The sequence below is a fragment of the Drosophila miranda genome (genome assembly GCF_003369915.1).
Source record: "Drosophila miranda strain MSH22 chromosome Y unlocalized genomic scaffold, D.miranda_PacBio2.1 Contig_Y2_pilon, whole genome shotgun sequence".
Classification (NCBI taxonomy): domain Eukaryota; kingdom Metazoa; phylum Arthropoda; class Insecta; order Diptera; family Drosophilidae; genus Drosophila; species Drosophila miranda.
The window spans coordinates 22,511,382-22,530,809 of NW_022881614.1; the positions used below are offsets into that span (position 1 = coordinate 22,511,382).

At 49.7% G+C, this 19,428-nt stretch overlaps 5 protein-coding genes and 1 pseudogene across 6 annotated transcripts; 5 read left to right on the forward strand and 1 right to left on the reverse strand.

The window, feature by feature from the left end:
• The first annotated feature begins 449 nt into the window (after positions 1 to 449).
• LOC117192276 (putative 1-phosphatidylinositol 3-phosphate 5-kinase) lies at positions 450 to 2,949 on the forward strand. The gene is made up of 4 exons (XM_033396931.1): positions 450 to 2,319; positions 2,381 to 2,543; positions 2,616 to 2,773; positions 2,838 to 2,949. The coding sequence occupies exons 1-4, from the start codon at positions 465 to 467 to the stop codon at positions 2,858 to 2,860; spliced, it is 2,199 nt and encodes a 732-aa protein (XP_033252822.1). The 5' UTR covers positions 450 to 464; the 3' UTR covers positions 2,861 to 2,949.
• A 146-nt stretch (positions 2,950 to 3,095) lies between these two features.
• Positions 3,096 to 7,982, forward strand: LOC117192278. Of its 2 annotated transcripts, none has more exons than XM_033396933.1 (3): positions 3,096 to 3,243; positions 6,060 to 6,446; positions 6,516 to 7,982. In XM_033396933.1, the coding sequence occupies exons 1-3, from the start codon at positions 3,188 to 3,190 to the stop codon at positions 7,924 to 7,926; spliced, it is 1,854 nt and encodes a 617-aa protein (XP_033252824.1). In that variant the 5' UTR covers positions 3,096 to 3,187; the 3' UTR covers positions 7,927 to 7,982. The 2 variants fall into 2 exon arrangements, with proteins under 2 accessions (XP_033252824.1, XP_033252825.1); XM_033396934.1 differs by lacking the exon at positions 3,096 to 3,243 and adding an exon at positions 4,146 to 4,685.
• Positions 7,983 to 8,202: 220 nt separating this feature from the next.
• LOC117193556 lies at positions 8,203 to 10,563 on the forward strand (annotated as a pseudogene).
• Positions 10,564 to 12,196: 1,633 nt separating this feature from the next.
• LOC108160951 lies at positions 12,197 to 12,942 on the forward strand. Its single transcript, XM_033398311.1, has 3 exons — positions 12,197 to 12,391; positions 12,449 to 12,747; positions 12,806 to 12,942. Exons 1-2 carry the CDS (start codon positions 12,286 to 12,288, stop codon positions 12,700 to 12,702), a joined length of 360 nt encoding a protein of 119 aa, XP_033254202.1. The 5' UTR covers positions 12,197 to 12,285; the 3' UTR covers positions 12,703 to 12,747; positions 12,806 to 12,942.
• Positions 12,943 to 13,268: 326 nt separating this feature from the next.
• Positions 13,269 to 15,674, forward strand: LOC117193557 (dolichyl-diphosphooligosaccharide--protein glycosyltransferase subunit 2-like). Its single transcript, XM_033398303.1, has 4 exons — positions 13,269 to 13,398; positions 13,580 to 13,818; positions 13,878 to 15,159; positions 15,222 to 15,674. Exons 1-4 carry the CDS (start codon positions 13,386 to 13,388, stop codon positions 15,599 to 15,601), a joined length of 1,914 nt encoding a protein of 637 aa, XP_033254194.1. The 5' UTR covers positions 13,269 to 13,385; the 3' UTR covers positions 15,602 to 15,674.
• Positions 15,675 to 15,753: 79 nt separating this feature from the next.
• Positions 15,754 to 19,079, reverse strand: LOC108159574 (probable peroxisomal acyl-coenzyme A oxidase 1). Its single transcript, XM_033398313.1, is given in 9 exon segments — positions 15,754 to 16,137; positions 16,190 to 16,308; positions 16,346 to 16,455; positions 16,515 to 17,131; positions 17,192 to 17,466; positions 17,526 to 17,549; positions 17,552 to 17,805; positions 17,861 to 18,020; positions 18,858 to 19,079. Coding segments are annotated over 9 exon segments (1,944 nt in total). The 5' UTR covers positions 18,982 to 19,079; the 3' UTR covers positions 15,754 to 15,876.
• Positions 19,080 to 19,428: the final 349 nt, after the last annotated feature.

Sequence of the window (19,428 nt, forward strand, 5' to 3'; positions counted from 1 at the left end):
TACCACAGGGGGGAAACAACGGAGAGTCTCGAAGGACCAAAATGTTAAGACCTTAAAAGAAAAGTCTAGACATTTGCGAGTTGAGTTGTAAATTCAAACTGAATTTTATTCTTAAAATCAGAGCCTTATATGTGATTTGACAATGAGGTAGGAGGTACAATTTGGTAGTCTATAATTATCGTTAGACCTACGCAGAGGATACACTTTACTGAGGGTGTCTTTTTGAGTACATGCTTACATTAGTTTTATTTTAGGACCGCATTTGTTAAGTGTTTTCTCCACTTGTGTTTTGTTGTCGTATTAATGGGTTACAGATCTCTGTTTACACCAGTGCAGTCATAACTTGTCTACTTTATGTTATTTCTTTAGAGATCGGTGTTGTTACATGAGTTTATGTGTACAATAATCTATTTATATTTCAACATTCTGCAAGGGGCCGAAAATGGCATTGTATTGACGATAATATGTTCATGTTTGAACAGTACGACATTATGCTGGAGCAGTTCCTGCAGCGCTATTGCTGCCTGTTCAACTCGATGTGCCCCTCCTGCAACCTGCCCATGCTTGGCCATGTGCGACGATATGTCCACTCGCTGGGCTGTGTCCATGTCTACCTCACCGAGGACCTGACGCGCTCCGACCCCAAAAGCATCTACTTCACCTCGTGGTGCAGCATCTGCAACGCCACCACGCCCACCGTTCCGCTCTCGGACTCGGCCAAGTGCCTCTCCCTGGCCAAATACCTGGAAATTCGCTTCCATGGGCACGCCTACAAGCGTCGGCCGCCGACAGATGGCGACCAGAGCAATCACTGCGAGCACTCGCTCCACCGCGACTATGTGCACCACTTCAGCTTCCGGGGAGTAGGCGCCAAGTTCCAGTACACCCCTATCGAGGTTTGGGAGACGGATCTGCCGCCGCTGACCCTGCAGCTGGACCAGCCGAAGCCCTTTCTTGGCAGCCAGGTACAGGAAGAGATCAAGAACTTCTCAGTGCGCGGCCATGAGGTGTACACGCGGATCCACGAGCGGATCGCTGACCTGGCCAGCGAGGACGAGAACACTCCGCTTGTGCAAAATCTGACGACAATGCTGACCCACGACCAGTTTATTTTCAAGCAGAAGATTGAAATTGTGCACACGCTGCTGACGGAGCGTCGGGCCAACGCGTACGACATCAACGATGCCCTAGCCATGGCTCGGCGCTCCCTGGCCGAGAGCATTGAGCTGTGGGGCCCACGGCTGCTGGAGGTCGAGCTGGAGGCCCAGAAACTGTCTGCCAAGCAGGCGGTCGTCCATCACGTCGATGCGGGAACCATATGTACAGAAGAGCTGCGCCCGGAGCAGGCCCCAACCAGTGCAGGCGATGACGGAAGCAGCAACAGCAGTAACGTCGCCCCTGTGGAGTGTCCTTCGGAGGACACAGAGCCGCCTGCTGGCAGCCAACCCGTGCCCGACAAGAAGTTCTCCATCGATCAGCTGCTGGCCTCCACGGCGAGCGTGCACTCGGACAAAAAGTCCATAAGAAGCATCCTCACACAGCTGCTGCCCTCGACCAATCAGGCCAATCCCCTGCAGTCGCCGTTTCTGTCCCAGGATCACCTCACCCTCCCCATGGGCTCTATTCCCATCCACGTGCGTGAGACCGATCTCAGCTCTGTGATCGCCTACAGCCTGACCTCGGCCGACTACCAGCGAGCCCTGGACGAAGCTTTTAGTAGCGTCGGTGGCGAGGCCCCAGCTGCAGGCCACTCCAGTCCGCAGCTCAAGCGGAAGGTGCCGCTACCAGAAGGCCTGAGTGATGCTGAAGAAAGCAGCCCCAATCTGTCGCGCACCTCTAGCAAAACCAGTGCGACCCCAGGAGGAGCGGTTCCCGCCGCCGCCACCTCCAGCGAATCCGAGGAGAAGATAAAGGAGCGGAACAATACGCAGCCACAGTCACCGAGTCCACACGTCTCGCTGGCATTCAACGACAACGGGTGCCAGTTCCAGTGCAAGATCTATTTTGCGCGCGAGTTCGGGGGCATGCGAGCCAAGAGCCTGCAGCCGCCGAAGCTGGACAGATCGCTGTACCGCAAGCTGGAGAAGAGCAAGATGCGTGAGGAGCTGAGAATCTCACAAAGTCGAACGGGCTCCGAAATGGAGCTGGTGCGCAAACCCAGCGACGTCAGTGGTGGACCGCCTCTGCCTCGAACCTCGGAAGAGCATGCGACGGACATGGAGGAGGAGTCGCGCATCGCCCTGGCCCGCAGCCTGTGCAACAGTGTCCAGTGGGAGGCACGCGGCGGCAAGTCCGGATCGCGTTTCTGCAAGACGCTGGGTAAGGTTTTTCTATGCCGCACCAAAAAAGGCATTTGCCCATTATATTTGGATTTCTGCAGATGATCGTTTCGTGCTCAAGGAGATGAACTCGAAGGACATTACCATCTTCGAGCCCTTTGCCCCAAAGTACTTTGAGTACATTGATAAGTGCCAGCAGCTGCAGCTGCCCACGCTGCTGGCCAAGATCTTTGGCGTTTTCAAAGTCAGCGTAAAGAAGAAGTAGTAAGTTCCACAGACTTGCATCTCCAAATGGCCTTTGACTAATGCGCAATTCTTTATCCTATCTTTTGTCAGCTCCTTTGTGGAACGTTCTGTGATGGTCATGGAAAATCTGTTCTATGGCTGTGAAATTTCCAACAAATTCGACCTTAAGGGCTCTGAGCGGAATCGACTGGTGGACCCAACCAATCAACAAGGCGAGATTGTGCTGCTGGATGAGAATCTGGTCCAGAGTGAGTACCCTCCCATGGCAGCCTCTTAACACATGATCTGATCATCATCTGATTCCCTTCTTAGTGTCCTGGTCGAAGCCTCTCTAAGTGCTGTCCCACAGCAAAACCGTGCTAAGAAATGCCATTCAGCGGGACTCCTCGTTCCTAGAAAGAAATGGCGTCATGGACTACTCCCTGCTAGTGGGCTTGGAGATGAAGAACAGCCTCTTGGTTCTGGGCATCATAGGTGAGCATTCAAAGGCAATTGACATCGTCTACATGGGATGCTTACATTTAATTCGTTTGCAAACTACATACGAACCTTCACATTGGACAAACGAGTAGAGTCGATCATCAAGCAGTCCGGTCTGCTCGGCGGCAAGGGCAAAGATCCCACGGTGGTATCGCCAGAGCGCTATAAGCAGCGCTTCATTGATGCCATGGATCGGTACTTCCTCACTGTGCCCGATCGCTGGGAGGGTCTCTCCAAGGTCTGACTTTACACCCCTCACACACAGTTATTATAGATGTAGACGCAAAATAAAGTAGACGCCACACAGCTCCACAATCCACAGTCAATCTTCATTGCCACTCAGGGGCGAAAGCGTTTCCGACTCAGCAATTGAATTGATTTGGCCTTGACCTGCATCCGCCGCGGGTGGGCGCTATGGCCGGAAGCCATAGCTACTCATGATAATTGAAAGCCATGTACGATATACGTGGGTGTAGGGGAACTGGCGACCAAGTTGCGTGCCTGGCCCAAAAGGAAAGGAAATTATTATCATGATGGAAACCACGTCGCGAATGAAATCGTTAAGACGCGAGTAAATCAGGCAAATGTGTGCCTCTTTAGGGCATAAACACGGTTTCATTATCGAGGCGTCACAGCTGCTCTGACATGGCCCAAAACTGGGTTAAGAGAATCCCCTCGCGTCTGACAGGTAGCGCTAGGAATTGAAAACAAAATCAAAACTCAAATTCATATTCAAGTCAACTGCAGCTGGCGACTGGGAGAGGGAGTGCCATGGAATTTTAGGGCGGAGACAGCTACAAACTGCTCGATTGCACGTAATAACACTTGGAGTCAAGCCCGTTCAACATGCAGAACGCTGCAGTGGCGTATTCCGACTACGAGATACCCGCTGCTCAGATTGATTTTTTGTTCTGATTGAAATTTTAAAAGCAATTATCATTTTGAATTTCGCTGAAAAAGCAAACGCAATTGGAATACCCGTGCCATTTGGCACATTTGGCAATTATCAGTGGATAATTACCATCTACAAATTATGGGTACCATGGGGTCAAAGGCTATGGTATCGGATATACTTCCTTCTGCTTTTCATTACTATTATTCCCTGAGAGGCTATAAAGGCTATATATAAGCCTAAAATGAAATTCTTTATTTTATTTGCTTTTATTATTTCGCACTAGTCGCGACCCAATCCCAACCCATCCCGTACCCCAATCCTATTCATTCCGCGTGCCAGTCGAAAAACAAAAGTGACACCTTAAGTCAGTCGCCGTGGTACAAGCGTTTGGCTTGGGCCCACCCATCTTCAGGCAGGAGCCCTTTTGGAAGTAGGCGTGCGAAAAACGGTCTAACTCTTGGTGGCGCACATTTCCATATTTAAGTTGGGATTTACGATCTGAGCGGTCAAGTTGTGGTTCGACGAGCTGCGCTTGAATGGCGGCATTTGCGGTTCAGCTCGGTTCAGCTCGGTTCGGCATGGTTAGGGGCAGCAGCTGTGGCTCTGGTCTGCCACTGGTCGCGTCCGTGGTGTGCAGACCCCGCAGTGTGCTTAAAACTGTTTCATTAAAGTGCAAACTCAATTAATGTGTTCAATTAAAGAGCAGTCCGTAGAAACCATTCCCCCAAAATCCCGCAAAACGAAGCAACCATGGCATTAGCTTATGACTGGAAAAGCAACGACGGGTAAGGAGATGCCGGGAAGACCGGATAGAGCTCCCTGCTGCGCTTCTGCTTAGGAATACCGGGCACAGTCAGAAGCGTGGTTCATGGGATATCATTAAAGGATATGTCGTGGTCCGGTTGCCTGGAGTCAACTCGACCTTGGCGTTCATGTCTTGTTGATGGTTAGCATAATGGTGCATTCTTGTTTATTGCATTACGTATACGCCCGGTGGCGTGACTGGCGTTTGTAACAGCAATTAAAACGTCATAAATCTGCAACTGTAATTATGTGTGTGGTGGGTGTCGGACCGAACCGAACTCTACCGTCCTGGGTAAACCGTGGAATGGGGCACAAGGTTAGCCAACACTGATTAGCATATTTAAATGGGTTGCCGCCACTGCTGGCGCGATTAAAAATAGCCAAAGGTCATTTGGCATTGTCAAGATTAGTCGGCAATCTCAAGCACGACTGGCGCCCCTTTCCTTTAAGTAGTCATCGTCTTTTGGCCCAGCGTCGGGCTGAATTGGGTCAGACCCAGCTCGACATGATTTGCTCGCCTCCCCAGCCCTTTAATGCTTCTGTCTGTTTCCGTTTCTGTTTCGGCCGAGAGTCAGTCAGGCAGGCATGCAGGCAAATTCACAGGCAGCTCCCCCGCCATTCAGAGTTCCAGACATGCAACAGAATTGGAGGTAAAGAATATGAAACATTTTGGCAGCCATCAATTACCGCCATTAGCCTGGCATATTTTCACACGCTCGAGCTGCGACCAGACTCTTTTAGATTCCCAGAATATATGTATTAAGAACTTCAAAGGCAACAGGTGCTTTGCGGTCACATATACCCCAGGCCCAAGCCGGTGGCCCGGCCGTATATTGCGCGAGTTCACCATTCGCTGGGTGCCATCCTGTCGTGCATTTTAAATGACCCGAGTCCTTGACAATGGCTCGAAAAACACCCATTTCCGGATTGGAAATATTGTGTGTATGTGTGTTTGTTTGGGGGCGTTGTCAGGGATAACACCATACCATACCCAGTCGTCGTTCTATTGATTGACATCGATTGGGATGTGGCTTGGGTGCGGGTGTTTTTGTGTGCCCAGCAACATTGCCATGGCACGCCATGGATGGCTGATGGGTGGTGATGGCAAAATGGAAATGCCTTCACTGGCTAGACTCTAAGCTGAGACTCCGACATTGCAATTGTTGTTCCTCCGCGTGGAGAGGGAAGGCATTAGGTGCCCCCATTATTAAGGAACTCGCCTGTTATTTGGTAGTGGTGCCAACGCCAACGGTGGAATGAAGAATGGCAGGAACATTTTTCGTTCAGTTTTCAGCTAAAGACAAGACGGTTCGGATGCACCCAAACGAATTCTGACGTTCTCTGTCCATTTGCAGCTTTGATGCCGACTTTGGCTGGAATCGATCCTTCTGCGAACCCGATCTTTCTGTCAACCAGAAGCAGGGTGATCTCAGACGGTTCACCATCAAGCATCCGCACGAGTACATAGCCATCGATGATCTAAAGTACTTCCGCCACCGCCAGCCCGACCAGTTACACACCCAGAGCAACGTCTGTCTCTACAATAGCGATGAGCCCGTACTGTCCTTCGGCTCGCTAAAGTCAGAGTACTGCCGGCAGTACCACAGCCACGGCATTACCGGCCAATCCAGCCAAAGGTCATTGCTGAGGCGCGCGACACCGCTGCATCTGGAGGGATTCATGCATCTGTTGACGGAAAGCCAGGACAAATATCACTGGTACTCCCCCGAAGATCTGAAATTGTGAGTGCAACTAGTACAGATTTTGTTAGACAAGGTCCCCGAATATATACATATATTGGTATCTTTCAGTTCTCGTTGCTATCCCGTCCGCAATCCAGAGAACCTGCAGCTGGGCGGAGACGCCGATGGCGAGAACAACATGAATAACTCCTCCTATCTGATGGCGCCCATGCTGGACGCCGGCACAAAGATACTGCCACGTGAAGTGTTCCTCGGGGAGGGCGAGGCAGCATCCAGCAGGAATCAGGTGCACAACAGCTTGGCCTCCGACAAGTTCAAGCGCGATGTGGCCGCCCAGGAGCAGCAGAGATGTCACCTACAGATGCGCGCCCAGGCCGTGGACCAGCAGCCAGAACCGTCAGAGTACAAGCGACAGTTTGTCCGGCAGTTTCCGGAAAAAGCCCACTCCATACCGCAGATAAGTAACATCAAGATCCAAGGCGACTTTGTGGCTGTACCGGAGTACAAGGACAGCTTCAAGATGTACGCCAACTACTCAAAGAGTGCGCCCATCAAGAAGGATGATAATCTGCGCGTCTCCGGTTCGGAGCGGGGAAGCGATATCAGGCCAGGGCTGCCCGGCCATGGCCACAGCCATGCTCCCGATGTGCCAGAGTATCGCGACAAATTCATCGACCCACCCAAGCACATGGCCAAAGAGAAATCACTCAAGACGGACGATCACCTGCGGCCTCGGGGCGAGTTCACCCGAGAGATTCCCGAGTATCACGAGAGCTTCCGAGACCCGCAAATCACCGAGATGCCCGAGCGGGGCAAGGCACGGGAGCCGTTTCTACGCCTGAGGGGCAAAATCGAATTTAATCCCGAGTATCGGAACAATTACCTGGATTTTCCACGCTCCCGGCCAGTTGTACATAAGCCGGCCTCCTCCTTCCGGCTGCCACACTCGGGCGTCCACAAAGTCCAGCCCAACGTCAGCAACGGCTCCTCCTCCGACAAGCACTATCAGGAAGATCCCGAGCCTGCCACCTGCACCACAGTGCCGCCATCGGAGATGGTCGCAACGCCAGAGTATTGGCGGGCCCAGTATAATTATCAGCTGCGTGAACGGCCTCGGGAGTACGACGTCGTGGGCAATCTTCGCAAGAGTTCGGAATCATCGCTGGAAGTGCGTCCACCACAGCCGCAGCAGCTCATCTCCCACAAGCGAAGGACCACGCGCCAACGTCTGGTGAAGGAGCCTCAGCCAGTGACCTCCAGCTTTGAGGATGTGGGTGGCAACGAGGCCAAGAAACCCGCTCGATACGGCAGACGATCTTCCGTAATGCAAAATGCGCTCAATTGCCGCGAGAAATCGTCAATCGTCGAAGGCAATCCCAAGTACGCCGCCGCGGGCTGTCGGCGGGCCAAACATACTAATGGGAGCCAGAAGGATCAGCAGGGATCGGGATCCTTTGTGGTGCTCGACGAGCCGGGCAAGCCTTCCAATTGGATGAAGAAGACCTGGTACGATTCCTAGGCCCAGTAATCGACACCTAAATACGAGTATTCTATTTATAATCTCCCAAATTCTAAAGAAATACATACAATTAAATGAAAAATTTAAGTGGTCTGCTTTTAGTCTGATTTGGAATGGGAAACCTTTAGCGATTCTGCATAAGAACGTAAACAAACTGAGGCGTTCTCCCCACAAAAATGAAAAAAATTATCTAAACTTGGTCCCAGCCCTACCCTCTGATAACCATTACTATGGGAGAGGCGGTTACTCATAGTCTGCTCAGTGTCAGAACGCATTTCACCAGCTAAAGACGTAAGGAACCATTAGCTTCGGCACAAAATCTAAGGGGAATCCGCATACTGTAGGTGACATCAACATTGCCATGGAGGCGGGACTTGGTCATGCAGCCACTCCACCGCAACATATACTCGGCTACGCCATACGGAGCCGCACACGCATATATGTACTTCTCCTACATAGTGCCCACTTGTCTGGCGCTGCTGGTGTACATTGCACAGACTGCATCCGATTTGGCCCTCAGCTACCAGCTTTTCAGACAGCATGCGCCGGGTTTTGGGGCTGGCACACTGGTGCTGGTGTTCGTACCGCCCGCCCTAACATTCCTGCTGGTGATCACGTCCCGGGAACAGCGCAGCAGCGCCAGCTCCGATCATAACAAGTGCGCTGCTCTTGCCCTTGGTTTGCTCCGGCTCATGCTGTTCCCCTTTTTTGTTGTGTACAGGTAGGGCAGGTGTATGGGAAATATGTATGTAGGTCAAGGCCGTGCTTACAGTGACTGTTTCCGATAAGGTTCTCAATGCGCTTGTTTTGGGCCGTCGAGGCACTCTTCCACGACGATGACGATGTGGAGCGCATGAAGTGCTTGGACAAGGCGACGCAGACCTCCAGTATAGAGCTGTATCTGCTCATCCAAGCCTACGCCCAGGCAGCGCCTCAAATAATCCTACAGCTATACTTTATGCTTGAGCAGGACCTCTTTCGCAACTACGAAACCTGTAAGTACAATGCTATCTTGCATATTGCATCCATTTCAATCCATTGCCATTGCAGCCGCCGTACAGGCCTTATCCCTGGTCTTCTCGGCAATCGATTTGGCCGCCATAACAACCAGCTATCATCGCATTGAGAGCCAGCGTCGCGTGGGTCGCCATTATCCCTGGGCCACGCCACAACAGGTGGAGTCGCATCGCTGCCAGCTGGAGCAGAACGAGCGCCTGTGCTGCGATGCCGAGCGCAAGAAAAGGGAGTCGGAGCGCACAATCGCCAGCTTCCCGGAGTCGGAGAGGATCATGGCCAACTTTCATGCGCGCCAGAGAACGGATCCCGATCCAGGTGTGGCCACTCACGAGATGCATGTGCGGGGAGAAGATGAGGTCGACAATGACGGTTTGGAACAGCTCGAGACGAAGGCCTTGCTGCACACTGGGCCAAAGAACAATGCCACCGACGATGACAAGCTGCAGGTGACGAGGCCCAAGCTGCGACTGTGGCAAAAGGATCTAGAAGACCTTGACACCATTGAAGTGCTGGACACAGTGCCCGAAACACCGCCACCACCGGTAACAGCACCGCCAGAACTGCCCGTACTAAAACCCTCTGATGATGGCCCTCCACTCCCTGATCTGCGACGAACCGTATCGGACAACGAGCACCGCCGGAGTCGTCGCGTCACCAGACCGCTCTCGCAGCTGGAAACGTTTAAGGACATGCTGCTGATCAATGCGCAGCTGTACATCAAGGAGCATGTACCACGTCCGCCAAAGCTTCTTATAGGACGGGTAAACGAGGAGCCGAATGAGGAGCGTAGTCCGCTGGTGGCCCGATCGCCTGGAATACAGACGCCAAAGGACACCCCGCTCACGCCCAAGGATGTCGTGGACTTCTACTTCCCCCGGCCCACGAAAATAGTGAACGGCATTCAGCAGGATGACTTTGCCGGCCGCACTGTTGCCTTCTTCGGCTGGATTGCCTTCATCACGATGCGGATGCTGGCTCTGGCCACGTTCTGCGTCTTCTATCCCCGAGCCTTCTTCATTGTGTTGGGCGTGCACTATGCCCTAATGCTGGCGTGCCTGGCTTTGGAGACAAGCTGTCGTGGCAGCTGGAACCGCACGCTATTCTATCTGCTCCTGGCCTACGTGTTGCGAACCTTTGTTTTCTTCGGGGCAAGGCCGGCTAGCCAGTCATCCCAGGGCTGGGTACTTCCCAAGCCCTCAGGTCGCACAATATACCAACTAATTGGACATCTCGAACAAGTTGAAACAACAAAAGTAACCGACAAAAAAAACTGCCAACGGACTCTACTCGACAAACAACATTACAGTAACTTCTTGCAACACAGACGTGGACCAGGTCGAGGTGTCGATGTTTTTACCTCTGACATACCCACCCTACCTGAGATCCGATCACGACGTTCTGGATCTCCCTGCCATGTGCAGCAGCCTTACCCTCCCGTTGCTGTGGCTCCTCTTCCCCCCATACGAAACGATTAGCAATTCCTTTTCTTTCTTATAATTTCCACGGTAATTTCCTACTTTTACATGGTATCATTGCTAAACTAAGCCTGCCTATTCATTCCCCCTTCATCTTATCATTACGGGCGGTTAATAAATAAATAGATAAATAGGAATAATTAATATAATAAATATAAATAAGTTACATATATAAATAGATATGGACGGACTTAAATTAGGGGATTAACATATACATATAAATGGAGACGTCTAACAAAAATAAATAATGGTGTGATGGACCTATTTCAGGCTGAGGTAAGCTCAGTGACGACCAGGGGTCAATCCACAAGAAATTTGTAGAAATAGATGGAACCTTAAGGGCGGCGTCAGGGGGCGGCCTATCGTAGAGAGGTGGATCGGGGCTAGGATGGGCGTCGCTCGTCGTGTATACGAAAAGGCTGCGTAGACTCGGGGTGGGGTGGCGTCGGTGCCTCGGCTAATTGGAGTGAACTTACGCAATCGGGTGTTTTACTTTGATAATTCGACACTTTATTGTAATTCTTAGCACTTTAAATGAACTTATTTTAATTGGTCGCCGATGCTTTCTTGTGAGTTCCGGGTACAACGTCTGTGCTCCGAACCGGGTTTCTGCGTAAGTTTTTGGTACCACGTCCGTACTCTGAGCCGGTTTTCTGCGTAAGCTTTTGGTACCACGTCCGTACTCTGAGCCGGGTTTCTGCGTAAGTCTTTGGTACCACGTCCGTACTCTGAGCCGGGTTTCTGCGTAAGTTGCTTCTTGGTTCTCGTCGTCGTCTTTTTATAGGCCCGTATTGCTGGGTCTGCGGGTTTGAAAATGCACTTCCGCGTCGGGGTGCACTTTGCCGTTCCTGGTGATCGTCGCAGATTTTCGCGGCGTCATCTTTCCGCCGTTGATGAGCCCGGAAGACCGCACTTGGCCGATGGCTTGGCCTGGAGTGGGGAAAGTCCGCGTGACCTGATGTCTTTGGTCAGCGTTATGGAGTTGGCGCGTGTTGATCGGTGGTTGCGTGCGGAGAGGGGGCGTTGGTTGTGGGGTGCGGTGCGATGCGCTCATTATAGGTCGGGGGACGGATTGTATCGAACCCTTTTAGGTTCGTTACAATGGGAGTAAATATGTTGATTGATGATTTTTTTCTCTCCCTAAATGGGCGAGGGACCCGCACTACGTGGCCAGGATAGTTTCTTCGAGACCAGCAAAACCAAGCCAGGATGGCGGAGCTGTGACCTATTCCCTATGGATTTGCTCCCCCTTTGGAGCGGACTCACTCTTGTGCTTTTTGGGTCTACTTTCCGTCCCGCTGGTCAGCTCTAAAGTTCCTGGTGTTTCACTGATCTTGATCCCCTGGAATCACAGATTTATTTATCTTTTTATCGGGTGATGGCCTCCATCCTCATCCCACTCACTTTTTCTTTCAAAACTAAAAAATCACGTCACTTTCTCCGTCAACCGGCGCGCATGCTCCTCCGTTGCGGGAAATTTTTACCCTGAACCCCCTCTTTGCTTAGCTGCTCTGTATGATGCTCCCGGGCCGCTAATCCCCATCGCTCTCTTCTATCGACCTTGAACTAGGTTCAAGGGCATGGCCTAATTCGGGCTGCTGGCGGCTCTCTTTCTTTGCAAATCCTCTCTCATAACGGCTCCGGAGATCGCGCGGAACTCTCACTCTCCAGGACCAGGTGGCGCCACTCTTGCTAACCTTTTCCCCTTAACACTGTGGTTGCCCAGTGCCCTGCATCGAGTGTTGTTTGGTCGATCAAGTAGGCTAGTCCACAAGTATTTTCATTGTCACATTGTTGCTAGCATCATAATAAATTATTCACGTTAGTTGTAATACTAAAAGTTACTATATACGCAGCTGCCGTTAAAATGGCCGAACCTGGTAAGAAACTTCCAAAGTCTCGCGGGCCGTGCCCAATTGAATTCACCGAGTCCCAAATCAGTTATGGACCGCCCAAAATCAACAAGGTTCTGAGTAAGTATCTTGGCCATGTCTAAGGATTTGATTAATGGCATTTTGCTTGGCCTGCAGCCACCCGTGCCAACCGAATCGAGCAGTTTCTGTGGCAGGAGCTATTCGCCGAGTACAATCGTCAAGCTTCGGCCACTGCGGACTTGGGTGTGAGCACCACTGAGTATTTCGATGTCTATTGTAAGGACATACCACCGGTGGATGAGGAACGAAAGGAGACTCTGGTCAACAAGTACTCGGTGTACTGTACAACGGCCATAACTCTGTGGAACTATGATGGTGATCCCACAAAGACCTTCAAAAAAAGTATTTGATTACAAGGCCCATTCAAGAGTGCACCGAAAAGTTTGCCCCATAAGGTATGTACGTGTAAGGCAGCAATTATTCTTAATCAACCTGCTTTTTATTCAACCGCAGATCAAACTGATATTCTAGGATACTTATACTCACTTTCCGATCCACGAATAAGGAACCACCATGTTTTTCAATAGCAGAACACTTGGTCTTGTCGTTAAATTAAATTGTTTTAAATATATCATTATGTTCTGACTATCGATAGCTCTGTTATTTTATAGCCTGTTTACACCAGGGTTGCGTCAGTAGTGGTGGCACGCCTATTGTGCATCCCTGCATCGATAGCAAACGATATCGAGGTTGTGTAAAAAGGAAATAACTAACATATTTTATAGTTGGTCACAAAGGAATCCGCTATTTTGAGAAGGGGGCTTATGGATAGATTGATTCATTAAGAAGGAATCCCCAGAGTGATGAGCAAATTTGAATCTATCGATAACGATGGTTTTGCAGCTCTGCCGCACTATGTAGCAAATGTGTAGTTACCGTGTAATGCGATGTAATAAATTGACTGCCGCTGACGTGTCTGTGAATATCGAATATCGAAGCTGAGACAGGCGGTGCTGGCTATTTTGTGCGATTTTTATTTGTTTTCCTATAGAATATAAGAAAAAGTTGTTGAACGCAAACACAATATAGGAAAATGTTGAAGTTAGGTGGGTAGAGTTCGCTAAAACTGGGCCCGGAACCGCAGAGTTTCGGGACACTGGCAAAGGAAACGCCGGCTTCGATATCGTAGTGCTGTCTCTGTCTGATTTTCGTGGTTAGACGATTGCCGGCGAAGTGATGTTCTTGCTGCCCCTCGAGCTTGTAATTCTCATGGTTCTGTTGTTGCAGGTCTGACGCTCTTCTCCGTACTATGCGCCTGTGCGCCAACGTGGAGTACGCGTACCGTTGATAGCCATCTGGGTCCAAAGGATCTCACCCGCCTACAAAAAGTCTTTGTGGATGGATTCGGTTCCAATGATCTGCAAGCCATATTTTTCTCCAGCCTTAACATTCAGTTAACCGATGCCACCCAGAAGGAACCTCTGTGCAAGAAGATAGCGGCCATGCATCAGGAATCGAAGCTGAACGTAAGTGCTTAGCAAACGTTCACTGAACCTTGAATCATTGCCTTTGTTCTCGGTTCCAGAGCTTCGAAAAGGACTACTATTTCATTGGTGCTAGCAAGAACCTGGGCTGTTCTGCGAAACTAGACGAAGCACTGCTCTCGAAAGTGTACAGCTCGTTGGATTCCGAACTGGGCAGCACTCAAGAGATTTACTATCGCTTAGTCACACACAAGGCACTCGGTGTACAGGTCAGTGAAGCCACTCAGGGTAAGATTGTAAAGCGCCTCCAGGAGCTTCTAAAGAAGGACGATACACTGACTGGTCTGGGCTATGGATTCAATGTGGCTGTTCAGCTGGGCAGCGGTGCCGCCTTCATTGCGAATCGCGTTGAAGATGCTATCGTTCAGGCCGATGAGGTGGACGGAAAACTCCTTCAGTTCGAGGGGGGATTGAGCATCACGTCTTTGATCATTAACGGTGCTTTCGGCGTTGCCAAAGCCTACAACAAGCCAGCACCAGTCAGTGCCGCACAATCTGTTAAGTTTGCCAACTATTTCCTGAGTCGTCGTTCGGTGCAGTCCGCTAAGGGAGCTCACGTATTGATTGAGGCATTGAAGACCATTGGTGCTGACGAAAAGATTGCTCCCATTTGTGTGCAGCTGATCGGAAACGGCCAGTTGGACGCCCAGTCACCCACGTTGAATATAGCTGTTGTCGATTTACTTGGCAAGCCTTTGTCGCCCGCCCCGAAGATTATCACTGCCAAGGTGTTCCACAAAAAGGACAACTCTTTGCTAGCTGAGAAAATCTCGGTGACTTCCAAGTCTTCAGACAAGACCACTTATGTGGCCGATTTGGCCAGCTTGAAGCCGGCCCGTGGCATCTATCAGGCCGAACTGAGTGCGGATAGCGTATATACGCAGACAGTGCAATTCAAAGTACTCGGACGTGTCAAGGTCCAGTCTCTCGACGTTGGCATTGCCGAGTCGGATGCCAGTGCTGCCACGCGCAAGCAAATCGTGAATTATCCTAGCAAGTTAAAGGAGAACTTGTCGGCGGATACTACACAAAAGCTGCTGCTGAGCGCCGTATTAGTGGAGGAGTCTAACAACAAGCCACTCGCCGTCCACCAAGCCTTTGTGCGTCTTTACAACAAGCAAACAGACAAGGAGATTATCTTTGTGGCGGAACAGGACAGCAGCAAGGCCTACAAATTCGACATGGACATTGGCGGCAATGGCAAGAACTTTAATTACCAGAGTGGCACATACAACATCTACCTGACCGTGGGCGATGCCTCGCTGTCCAACTCCTTCGAGTGGCTTGTGGCTGATATCCAGCTGAAATTCAGCGAGGATAGAGGTATGGGGAGTATACCTTGAATATTGAGATTGTAACTTAACGAAATGGTACACTTTTTGCAGAAGTCAAGCCGAAAATCGCTTCAGGTCCCCGTCCTGAGATTGTTCATCAATTCCGTGTGCCTGACAAGCGGCCGCCTCGTATTGTGTCGGACATATTCACTGGACTCTGTATTACCCCGTTGGTTCTGCTGTTTATCTTCTGGGGCAAGTTGGGCGTGAACGTCTCCAACTTCACTCTGGCACCGAGCACAATCGGTTTCCATGTGGGCTTTGGCGGCATTCTGCTTCTGTTCTTTGTCTTCTGGATGCAACTGAACATGTTCCAAACCCTGCGCCTGCTGATATCCATCGCAATATTCACATTCCTTACTGGCAACCGTTTGCTGAGGCGTCTGTATGCACTACGCAACTCAAAGAACCCGTCAAGTGCGTTGTCATAAACTCAAATCGCACCAGACATTGTCCGTACATAATTGAATAAAGTAAATAAATGTGGCACTCTCTATCTATCTACTTTCAGCTTTGTCATTATAGTAACCTTTAATAAAACGATTAGGTTAAGGTTAATACAACCCACACAAGCTGCTTTTGTAGAATACCTAAAAATTACTTATTTATTCGTGCGAGTATAACTTTACAGCCTAATTTCAACTGCACAACAATATATTTACAAGAGTAACAATAGCGGGGAAAATAACCCACTTAATAAGTGTGTTTAGAGGTGTGCCTTCATGAAGGGTTTCAGGTACTTGTGGAATGCTTCGTTCACAGGCTCCTTGTTGAGCGGATTCTTTTTGGTCGACTCGAATATGCGTTCGTAGACGTTGCCATCGTACGCCCCCAGTACAGAGTCCAGAACGCGATCATGCAAATCGAAACTGTCCACCAAGGTGACGGCATTTGGTCGCAGTTGCTTCAGGCAGTTCTGCAGGCGAATCTCCAACGTTGTGACATCTTTGTCTGTGAGGTCGATGAACTGCAATCATTTGGAAGTGAAGTAAAACATTCAGATCTCGAAACGGTTGAACATCTTACGCGGCATCAACTAGGTATAGCTCCAGCACCACCTTCAGGACATCGGCCAGCGCTGGTGAAACCTGTCGCGACACGGCCAACAGTTCCGTATAGGCTGATTCAAATTATTTACCTTTATTATATGGCTCAACTAAAATTGTGATATTGACTTACGTCTGCCGCTGCAGTCAAAAAGGTTCCGCTCAGATTAGCTGCCATTTCGGTGCTGTGGCCCTGTCTACGACGCTGCTCAATCTGCTCATAGGCAATACGGATTTTGCTGCATAGTAAAAATAATAATAGATAGATTTCATAGCAGAGACCTGGGGATTCGCTTACTTGGCGGCCACAAACTGGAAGGCCTTGACAATAGATTCTAGGGAACCATCGGAGTTAACAAACTGCCTCTCCTTTAGCGCGTCATTGATGTAGGCCACTGTTGGTACCAGCTTCTCCCCGTTTAAGGCCTGGCCGTATACCTTAACCAGATATCGGGCAGTCTGCAGCAACATTACTGTGTTTTCACCCTAGTACGTGCAGACAGCGGTCGTCATGCCGTATATGGTCGGGAAATTGGAGCAGTCCATGTAGCCATGGCCGCCACAGGAGAGACGGCAGGTCTCCACACCAGCGGCGGCGTCAGCACTGCAGATGGCTTTCAGGCAGCAGGACAGGGCATGCATCTCGGGCAGGCGGTCTAGGTTACCCTGCTCGATCTCCCCCGACAAGACGTTGTACATGTTCCAAATACCGTCGCCGGTGGTTTTGAATACAATGGACTTGGCTATTTGGGGAAACAGCTTCAGCTGCTGGGTGGTGTGGTCCATGATCTGTGGCTCCGGCTGATTTGGATCGATAGGACTCTGTCGGCGCACCGCCGAGTACCTTGAGGCAATGGTAGATGCCTTGGCCAGACTCTGGGCAGTGTCGCGAATCAGAGCGCATCGAACAAACATCTAGAATTATTATATAAATGCTAGAGCAAGGTCTAAAACTCAGATTTTATCCTTTAATACCATTGTTCCATAGGTGAGAACGCTGTTCTTGGGCGCCACATAGGTGACGTCCGGCAGAACCTGTTGATTCTTCATCAGGACATTCTTCAGACCCAGATAGCCATTGTTCACGGACTTCATACCCAGTTTCGTACCAATATCGCCGATGTCGATGCCAGGCAGAGGCTCGTGAGTGTCCGAGTGCCTCAGCTGGACAATGAACGGCACCAGACCACGGAACTCGCCCTTGGTGTATAATTGAGCCACCACAACAGCATGGTTTGCCGTATGACCCACTGTGAATATAATCGTTTTGAATTTGGAAGAGATGGTCGTACTATTGTCGTATACTAACAGCCTCCCGGCCACCACTTGTAGGTGTGTTTATGACAAACTCCTGGGTTCTGGCATCGTAATCAGCGCGAGTCTCCAGACCCCACAAGAACGTTCCATGTCCTAGCTCTGTTTGAGCATAGGTTCCAATAATCTCGCAGTCCCATGCCTTGCTCAGCCACTCCACCTGCTGGTCCATAGTGCCCTTACCCATGATGGTGGGCACAAACATCACATAGTGTAGGGTCAAAGGATTGCCCTCCTTCAATATGGCGGCGCCCAGAGAGCCACCAAGCAGCGCACTGGAAAATATCCAAGATAGAGTCCATGAACTGCGATTAATTATAGACTGTTTACTTGTTGGTATCGACGCCATCCTCGCCTTCAGCACGGAGTTTCCGTATCTTCTCGCCTATGATGCACGCCTTGCGTAGGCTGTGCTCGTACAGCTCCTTGTGCGACAGGTAGGAGATTGGTAGATCATCCTTCAATGCCGGGTCCTCGAGAAACATTTTTTCTATTTTAGGATTACAAATCAATAAACGTCTTGATGATAACATTGTAATTCTTTATTTCATTCTTTATCAGTGGTATTAATTGACTGATGTTAACAACTTGTCCTTTGGCCATTTACTGTGCTCTGTTCAGCTAAGCCAAATCTGCCAGATAAGCCTATCAGCTGTTCGCAATAGAGTTATTTCGAGTGACTCTATAAATAGAATGAAATAGGAGCAGCTCCAAACAAGTTCATACGCTATAAAATCAAACATCCAAAGTACACGGCTATTCTGATTTATCAAGAATCGGAGACAAAGTGCAAAGATTAACACCCGCAGAGCAAAGCTGCTGTACCTGCTCTAGCTGGAGATAATTTGGCCTAAAGGTTACGATTATGTTTTAGTAGACTGTTCGTCATTTGGAATATGTGCATAATTAATGAACTCGGCAAAAGCGTGCAGCAAACTAATGAATGGAGAGCCGAAGAAGGGGCTAATCAAAACAAAGACTTCGATGAAAGGTCTGATGCGGGGAGAAAACAAAAAACTACACAGTTGCATTGATGATAAGAAAGTCTTCAACAAGTCCAGAATTGCATTATCAGTTTCAAACAAATTATTGTTTTGCTCCGTCATGCTTCTGGCGCAATTTTTCTGGCACTGACGATTGTGAAACGCGATTTGGATTGCGCCAAGCTCGTCTAGAGCAGGGAGTACTGCTATTAACCGACCGGTTAAGTTTCTCCAGTTTCTCTCCACCCATACAAGCGAGTAAGTACATCTGTATGCATGCACATATTCGAACATATGTATGTACTCTCGTCCATGAGTATCTATTTTATAAGAGCAGAGCTTACCCAGGCTTTTCTTTTCTTTGTATCTCTCCTCGCCACCTGCCCAGAAGACGGCAAGCTCGTGGGGATCAAAGGTATATGTGTGGCGCTCCTTCAGCAGATCGGGATTCACTTCTTTAGATGGCATTTCGATGCAGGTTTCATAAAAAACAGGTTCTCGATTCCCGGGACTGGTTTCACGTCGTGTGCACAACAAAGCTTCCGTCCTCGTCGGAGAGCGCGTACTGACTAACTAATGAAACTACTTTTAAGTGCTTGTTAAGTGCTACCGGACTAGTTGCGTAACTGTGGAGTGGACAAAAGTAAATTCCGATTATCTGCAGTTCTAAGCAAATTCGAAATCTAATCGCAAATCCCAGCTCTCCAACGTGAACTTTAACCGCGCCTCGACGTATGTGAGCGAATACATGTAATTTTTTGTGTGTCGAAATAATTGTGAGTAAATCCACTTGCGATTTTTGTTGTGCTACATTTAATAAATACACGAAGACAATACTCTATGGATGACATTATTAAGACTTTGACGTCGCGTTGGCCCAAAAACTACCACCAGTCTTTCTTAGGACCTTTTTAC